The sequence below is a fragment of the Austrofundulus limnaeus genome, unplaced genomic scaffold (assembly GCF_001266775.1).
Source record: "Austrofundulus limnaeus strain Quisiro unplaced genomic scaffold, Austrofundulus_limnaeus-1.0 Scaffold385, whole genome shotgun sequence".
Lineage (NCBI taxonomy): Eukaryota > Metazoa > Chordata > Actinopteri > Cyprinodontiformes > Rivulidae > Austrofundulus > Austrofundulus limnaeus.
This window is the reverse complement of record NW_013952787.1, coordinates 525123-534345: the sequence shown is the minus strand read 5'-3', so window position 1 is coordinate 534345 and position 9223 is coordinate 525123. Positions and strand designations below refer to the sequence as shown.

General features: G+C 40.5%; 1 protein-coding gene across 1 annotated transcript in view; it reads left to right on the top strand.

Annotated features, from left to right (window-relative positions):
* Positions 1 to 2122: 2122 nt before the first annotated feature.
* spx (spexin hormone) overlaps positions 2123 to 9223 on the top strand; it is a gene marked incomplete in the record, with an annotated part of 8907 nt that continues 1806 nt past the window's right edge. The window contains 5 exon segments of the mRNA XM_014023670.1: positions 2123 to 2811; positions 3840 to 3923; positions 4020 to 4077; positions 6777 to 6839; positions 6941 to 7026. Of these exon segments, the coding sequence (XP_013879124.1) occupies positions 2806 to 2811; positions 3840 to 3923; positions 4020 to 4077; positions 6777 to 6839; positions 6941 to 7026 (297 nt within the window).

Below are 9223 nucleotides of genomic sequence, written 5' to 3'. Positions count from 1 at the left end.
ATAAGATACTTGTACTTTTACTCAAGTATCACTTTGAGGTACTTTATACAACACTGATTGAGTTAATGCCCCACCATCTGTTCATCTTGTCCACATTAACCCACATTAATGATAGTCTGGCAGATCCATATCACCTATAAAAAGTGTTCCTTCAGAACTTTTTTAGTTTCTATTATAACTCTGAGGCCTTCCTGACTCAGACACATCATATGGAACCACTAGTGGTGCACCCATAAATCAGCTTGCACTGGTTACCCTCATGTTGGGAGACCACTGATCAGCTAATACTTATGGTAAATGGTAAATGGATTGTACTTGTATAGTGCCTTTCTACCCATATTTATTTAACAAAGACAGAAATACGTGGTCCAAGAATGAAGGTACTCAGTGAGATGATCAGCTGAGTTTTATTGCAACAACAGGAAACACAGAGAACAACCTGCCCTGTCTCTGTGCCTCTGCCTCTCTCTGTCTGYCTCTCCACTGTGTCACTCACTCGAGAGGCCTCATGTATATATTAACAAACACCATTATGTCATCTTAGCAAGATTTGATACAAGGTCAAGGGAAAACACAAAGATAAACACAAGTGATATCTAAGACTGATTGTTGTTAGCAAATCTTGTTCAGACTTTAATCATTCTATCTGCAGATGAACAGCATGTCATGAAAATCTAGGTCATTAAAGGATGTCATGAATTACTGGCTTAAATATAAAAGTATTAGTTCCACCACAATCATCATCATCATTATCATCATCATCATCATCATCATCTTATTTAAAAAGCGCCTTTCAGGACACCCAAGGACACTTACAGCAATAGACACATGCAATGGAATGTGTGAAAATACAGTTAGAGACAAGCAGACATAAGTTACAGAGAATTGTATACAAACAAAATTAAAATGATACGCTAATCTAAAGAGATGTGTTTTTAAAGCAGACTTGAACAAAGGAAGAGAGGTGGTGTTTTTAGGTCAGGTGGTAGAGAGTTCCAGAGGACAGGTGCAGAACAGGTGAAGGCCCTGCTCCCCATGGTGGAGAGGCGGKCAGTGGGTAYTTGGTTTAGGGGAGAAGAGGATCTGAGCMGGAGGGAATGGRGATGTGTAGAAGATCGRACATGTAAGGAGGGCCAAGATGGTGGATAGCTTTAAACGTGAGAAGAAGAATTTTGAAGAMGAYGTGTGATTTGACCGGGAGCCAGTTGMGCTGCTGCAGGACTGGGGTGATGTGGTTATGGGAGGAGGTTTGGGTGATGACATGTGCAGCCGAGTTCTGTACCATCTGAWRCTTATGGAGGGATTTGTTGRGGAGGCCAAAAAGAAGAGAGTAACRGTAGAGAATCCATAAAGTCAYAAAACTGTGGACAAGGATGGCTGTGGTGCGKGGTGTGAGGGAAGGATGGAGACRGTTCACTACGACRGACCAGAACTCTGTACTGGTCTGTTGTAGTGAAGAGGGAGCTGAGCTGTAAGGCAAAGTTCTGTTTACTGGTCAGTCATCAACTATGGCCACAAACTTTGGGTAATGACAGAAAAACGAGAATGTGGATAGGAGGTGTAAAGGAATCGAACACCTGGAACATATTGAGGTGTAGGCTTTATTGCATTAAACAGATTAATAATACAATATGGCATTGACAAGAATAAACSTCATCTCCCTGGGCTGCCACCTAATTAGGGTGGAGAGGTTTGAGTGTCCCAATGATCCTAGGAGCTATGTTGTCCCCRSTAGGGTCACCCAATGCAAACARGTCATAGGTGAGGGATCACACAAAGTGCAGCCCAATGACCCCTTATGATGAACAACAACATTGGACTGAGTGTTCCCACACCCGGACGTGGGTCACCAGGCCTGGAGGTGGGACACGCTGGCGAGCGCCTGGTGGCCTGGCTTTCGCCCATGGAGCCTGGCTGGGCACTGCCCGAAGAGGAGATGTGGGTCCCCCTTCCCATGGGTTCACCACATGTGGGAGGAGCCGTAGGGGTCGGGTGCAATGTGTGCTGGGCAGTGGTCGAAGGCGAGGACCCTGGATGTCTGATCCTCAGCTACAGAAGCTGGCTCTAGGGACATGGAATGTCACCTCTCTGGTGGGGAAGGAGCCTGAGCTGGTGTGTGAAGTTGAGAGGTTCTGRCTAGATATTGTTGGACTCACCTCGACGCACCGCAATGGCTCTGGTACCAGTCTCATCGAGAGGGTTGGACACTCTAGAGTTGGCCTTGCTGAGAGGCGCAGAGCAGGAGTGGGCATACTTATTGTCCCCCATCTTGGCCAGACAGAACACGGTAAGAAATAAAAAGGAAGAAAGTAAAAATAGGTATARGTATAGGTAATGAATGGATGGAGGCCTAGCTATAGGGGCCATCTTGACTGGGGTTTAGTGTTGTAAGATTGCCTCATTCTGTTGTGTCCTGAGAAAGAAGCAATGAGCATTAATGACTCACCTTTCTTTTTATCACTTATTTGCTCCAGTGAACAACGTGCAAACATCAATACCTGAGGCAGCTCATTGCTCTCAGAGCCAGGTAACAGAGTGAATCCAGAGCATGACTGATCCTGAAACTGTCCAGGAGTTGAAAGGACATTTACACTAAACAAGACATTGATCTGCATTTCCATTCACTCGCTCCGACTCATTTCATCAAATTGGCGTGACCTATCGCTGCCTGCATTGTTCAGGAGCACCAAGGGGCCCCCATCCCCTCACACTGGAGGTATAAATACAGGGGGGAAGAAGTAGATCCAGCAATTAGCCCCATCTGCTGACTGTGTAACTATCGGATTTGACCGGACCTCTGGCATCATGAATGTAAGTTAAGTTAACAAAGATTTTATTATTGTCTGAATGCTGAATCCACATTTATACTGTCGATTTCCTGTTTATACAGACTTTTATGCAACTATTTTAACCATCTATTGATCAAAAAAAAAACAGCTCGTTTCCTAACCCACATTAATGCAGGATGCTCTGACTCATGTTATTTGTTGCTTTAATATTTCCCAGAATTTTCTAAATTTATTTGAAAACATCTCCGTACCAATAGATTCAGATCTCRTGCAATCTTTTTAAATCTATGCGCTGTCCAGCATACTTGATCGTTTTTGTCTCCTTTTGTTCTTTATTTTTTATCTTCCTTTTGTCTTTTAATGTGTTCTTTTTATCTTTTCATGCAAYTCATTTAGTATTTTTATGCATTTATTTTTCTCCTAATACCTTTATGTATCATCTTACGGGTCTATAACTGAATTCTGTTTCCTATGTGCTCTTTTTGACGCCTTCCTTCGTTGGATGTCTCTGTCTTTGTTCAACTTATATTGAACTCATCAAATTTTGACTAATTTATACTTATAGGTAATGTCTTGTTATATTTCACTCCAAATTCAAATTCAAAATATTTTATTGATCCCAAAGGGAAATTACAGGTTCAACTTTCAGCTAAGGTTTTGCAGCTCACACAGCACTTCTCATGTCTCGTGAAAAACAAATTGTTTAGGAAAACCATACATATGTAACATGTTAGATTATTAATCTCAAATCTGATCTCAGCTGAAGTTTTTCAGATTAAATCACACAATTGAATCTGTTCATAAGCCATTTTTTTCAGCTGCTTTTCTTTTCGCTGTATCATTTTTTCCCTCCTGTAAAATTGCACACCAAGCCATCATTAATCACCAGTTTTTACGTCTGACTTCATCTTTAAAACACAAGATTAAGATACAGTTTGGACCAGTTTAGTCTCTGTCCTATTTTCTGTCTTTTTCAAAGAGCTTTGATTTCTTTTCCTCACGTTTGTTTTCTCTGGTGACTGAAAAGTGTGAACTGATCATGTCTCACAGGGTTTCCGAAGCATGACGTTAACCCACACGCTCACACTCCTTCTGCTGGCATCTTTTATCTCCCAGTCATGGAGCGCGCCTAAGGTCTTTCCTTTTTTCACAGCTATCCAGTCATCACAGAGCCATGTTCTTAATCAATCAATCACTAAAACTGACTGGATATTTTGGTTTTCTGTCCAGGGCTCATTCCAGAGAAGAAACTGGACCCCACAGGCCATGTTGTATCTGAAGGGAACACGTATGTATTGGACCTCAGATTGATTATGTCCTGTTTTTAAACCTTCAGACATCAAATCAACCACATTATTATTATTATTATTATTATTATTTATTTATTTTTCATTATTATTTAATCATCTTCAGTTTAGAAGAGAGTTACAGCCTACGACTTGCAACCAGATTTTAGCAGAGCATTTTATTGTGAAAGGACAGTGCTAGAAGTCCAGAGGTAGAAGGAAAATCGGTACCACTTTACAATAAGACTCCCCTTATAGATGGCTTTTAAATAGTTATTAATTCATCTGTAAACACTTTATGAATCTTTAAGAAGTGTTTATTATGCATTAATTAAGGATGGCAACGAAACAAAACTGTCTGGTTTCTTGCCAAATAGTGAGCCAAATCTATTCATGTTCTTATTACATCTAAAGGTGCTACATATATTAAACATTTCAGACTAGGTTTCTACCTTGTAAGCACAATAATGTATTGGAATAATAATGCAGTAATACAGTACAATATTATATGTAAAATATGTGTTTACAATACATTATTGTGCTTACAAGGTAAAACTAGTCCGAAATGTTTAATGTAGCAGCTTTAGATGTAATATGAACAGATCTGGCTCACTATTTGGCAATAATCTGGACAGTTTTGTCTCTTTCTCTTCCTTGATTAAAGCATAATAAACACTTCTTTATAATTTATAAAGTGCTTACAGATAAATTAATAACTTATTTATAAAACATTTATAAGCCTTTATAAGGGAAGCCTTATTGTAAAGTGGTACCGGAAAATCTAAATATCCAGGAATGTGAAGGAGGCATGGCAGGGATTAAATATAATGATGGACCGTGCCACCAAACMTGCTGTAACAAGCCACGTCAACCCCGCCTCATTTATAAAAGATTTTAACACGTTCTGTAGTRGGTTTAACCAAAATAATCAACCAAATACCTCTAGTTTCAGGTTTARTTTTAACAATCAGATCAATTTCTCATCTCTGAACATTGATAAACAGTCGGTGATCTCCATCGTAAAGAGAGTAATCCYACACAAAGCTTCTGGCCCTGATGAACTCAGGGGCAGGGTATTTTAAGGCAGTGCCGTACAACTGGGTGAAGTCATCACTAGTGTTTCAACACCTTTTGAATTTTGGTTGTGTTCCCAGTTTCTGGAAAGATCTCTTTTATACAAATGTATGGAGAGAGTCCTGTATAACCTCATGTCACACATCTGGAAAACTGGACCCTCTCCAGTTTGCTTACAGGGCAAAACCAGGAGTGGAGGATGCAAGTTTAACCCTTTTAAACACTGTTGTAACGAACATGGACTCAACACAACCGCACATCTGGATTTTATTTAGAGACTTCTCTGTTTTTAAGACTGTAACTATTGATATTCTGCTACACTGCCTTCAGAACCAACAGATCCATTCAACCCTGATTTTATGGATAAAGATTTTTTAACAGACAGACCACAGCAGGTGTTTTTAAGTTGTTTGAAGTACAGCAATTTGGTTTTAAATACAGGGCTCCCACACGGTTGTGTTTTATCCCCACCTTGTTCTCTGTCTACACCAATAATGCCTTGTAGCAGGGAAGGGGTGAGTCTTTTTAAATATGCTGATGACATGGCCCTGGCAGCCCACATGTATGATGGTATGGATACACTCACCTAGTATCAACAGGGTGTGGATGACCTGGTCACAACACTTGGTGAGAAATCACTTGAACTTAATATTACAAAGACAGAGGAGTTGTGCTGTGTGGGCAAAACTAGAGCRGCAACCGCTTCACAGCTTTATAAGCCTCTGATTATCCAGAGAAAGACGGTTGAACAAGTAAAGTGCTTTAAATACTTAGGGACACAGATGGAYACCTGTTTTTCCTTCCAAAYTCACTCCTTTAKGATCTGCAAAAARGCCCTCCAGCAACTACATCTTCTCAAAYTTTAATGTCAGTAAAGAAGATTTTAATCATGATTTACTGGTCACTTGTAAAATCTATTCCCACTTTCAATATCATGGCTTGGTATAACTTTCTCACTGGTACACCGAAAACAAAACTGTCACGTATAAGAAATCAAGCTAGTAAAATAATTGGTTTGATACAAACTCCATTGTCCCATCTGTATGAGATTGGGAAAGCCATCCTAATCACAGAGGGACCCTTGCAATCCCCTCCATCGCTCATACAAAGTACCATAGAGGAAGTGGAAGAGAGCAACACAGAGCCACTGCTTGTGGATTACAGTTTGGTTCAAATCCAAGCTGAGGAAGTAGAAGCTTTGTAAAAACCCAACACAGATCAGTACCTTCTGTTTGACTCTAAACCACTGGGTCGAGCACACGGAGCCATTCACATAAAACGAGCAGGTTTTGAGTTTCACCTTTCAGAATCTTAAAAGGAGATAACACAAATAGGCAGTATGGATCTAAATAGGTGAAAAAAGRCAGAATAATCTAAGACATCTYAACATAGTAGGAAGACATCATCAAAAAGTCGTTTATTCCAACCGCAGTTTCAGCCCTCAACAATAGAGGTATTTCTAAAATTTGTTTATGATTTTTATCTTGAGTAAATAATTCTTTGAAATATTTTTATATGTGTGTGTATGGAGCCCTGTCCAAGACAAATATTTGTAACCTTTGGTGTCAGACTAACAAAGCATTCTATTCTATTCTATTYTATTCTATTCTATTCTATTCTTTCTCAGAGGGTCGACGGTTCATCTCTGAGGACAGAAAAGAAGGAGATGTCTATGACACCTTACACTTAGGTACTAAAGTTTGTTTCGTCCAAGCAGGAGCAGCAGTTTTTGAACAGTTCCTGTTAGGACACAGAACTGGAAGCAGTACTGACTCATTCTGTTTCTGCCAGAGACTCGCAGTCAGAACACAGAGAAACTCAGTGTGGATCAGGCCGCCATGGTGCTTCTCAACTTCCTGCAGCAGGCTAGAGAGGGAGGTGAGTACTGATCACCCCACCCCCTAACAGTCGCTACACTGATCTTCAGTCTTCRATGTGATGTTCTGACTAACAGCTTTTTAGAGTTAGTACCGCATTAGCAAAGTGGCACAAATCTTGGTTCAGGCTAGGCTGATGGCTAGCCAGGGTTCCCACGGGTCCTTGAAATCCTTGAAAGTTTGTGAATTTGAAAAAAATGATTAAGGCCCTGGAAAGTTTGTGAAAACAGCCAAAAATTAAACTTGTCCTTGAAAGTCCTTGAATACTTTTTTAGGGCTTGAAGTTCTCTATTCACACAACTGATTTTTATTATCTGTGAAAATTTTTGATTAAAAATCGTACATTTCTTGTGGTGGATAACAGGATTACGGTAAACTGACGTGGCTTTCAACAAATAACATGAACCATTGTCATAGTTTTACGCACCCGCTTCGGATGTTATCATCCATTAAATGGATGTTATTAGTCATTATCAGTCCCATAGTGGCTTCAGACTGTCCCGACTGTGCTGCTTAGTGGGTTCTCCGTCCTATAGAATGGCTTCAGACTGTCAGCTGGGTAGTATGAGGCATAAAACCACTAAGGTTAATTTTAGAGAAAATGACATGGGCTACGATAAAGTAGACCATTGTTGCAGGCCCAACGTAGGACAACGGGCAGAGCGCCGGACCACAGAGCGGGAGAGCCAGGACCGAGACCAGGCATGGGCAGCGAGAAAACCGCGCCCCCCACCCCGGACAAAAAATTCATTAAAATGTTTTTGTTATTTACACATTCAATGTCATTGATATATTACCCCACTAGGGGGCACTATTGGGACAGTCTGAAGCCATTCTATGGGACTGATAACCGCTAATAACGTCCATTTAATAGACTGATAACATCGGAACTCACTGGTTTTACCCAATCAGAGCAGAGTAGGGCGGGTCGTTCTTTCTGACCCCAGGTGAGATCACCACAGCTCCTCCTGTCCTCACCGAGCATCTGGACATGTTCACATCCCCTCCTCCCAAACTGAGCTGTCAAACTTCCCAGGACATGTGGATATGAATGTAGGGTATACATTTAATCCACTTTCTTTCATTGATTCCCAGTTTTTCATTGAATTTACATGATATTAAAACTGTTTACTGGTAACATTCTGTGGTAGCAGTAGGTAATTGCCGTCACGCATGGTTCTTGAATTTGAGGAAATTGGTACTGGAAAGTCCTTGAAAGGTCCTTGAATATGATGTTGACCAAGGTGTGGGAATCCTGGTTAGCTAAACAAGTGGTCTATTTTCCACATACATTCATCCACATAAAAACACCAATGTTGTAATATTAACTAATGTATGTTTGTTTGTTTTGTTGACAGTGGATATCATTCTAGCCAGCTGAGAGATGTAGKGTGTATTCACTCCAGCCCTGTTTAGTCTGCTTTAACCAAACTCTAGTTTGTTTGCCTAGAAAGTCCAGTTTGTTTGRGGAGGTATGAATGCGTACTCTGATGCAGACCAAAAAAGCAAACTCTCATCCACCTAAAAAAAAAMAACCTACGTCTAGGTTCAGTTAAAGTGAACGCTGGTGCAGTTCGAATGCATGCATGAAAGCCAAACGTACTGGAGACTGCTCCAAAAGCAGAAATTGGACTATAACGCAGGTCATCCTGAGTAATAACAGTAATAAAGYTACTCATGTTTTGTAAATGGCTCGCTCGATGTCTGTATAAGGTGGACATCATTGCTGTGGAGTTGGACGCGTGCTTCATACAGAGCCGTCTTATCCGCCTTGTGTGAAAAACAACATTCTCCACTGTTCTGCCTCGTTTTCCCCTCACGCTGAGCCCAAAAAGCTGCTGCTGATCCCTCCCTGATTTACAAAACGGGACGTCAATATAATTTTTACTGTAATGGTTTTTTCCCACTGACACAGTTGCGCTAAAATAAATTCCTGCAGTCCCAACCTCGAATAAAAGACAAGGGTTGAGTTTATTCATCAGTCAAAAATCATCTCMCTCCAAGCTCTAATCAAAACTCAGAAGTAGTGCTGATTAACTGTACTATTGGCAACTATTTGATAGAACATCTCTCAAAAGATAAATGGACTGTCTCTGTAGACTCCCTCCATTGGCACACTGGTTAAAGGGGCAATATCATGTAAAATCAACTTTTTTGAGTTTTATATCATGTTATAATGTTATACTCTCATAAAAAA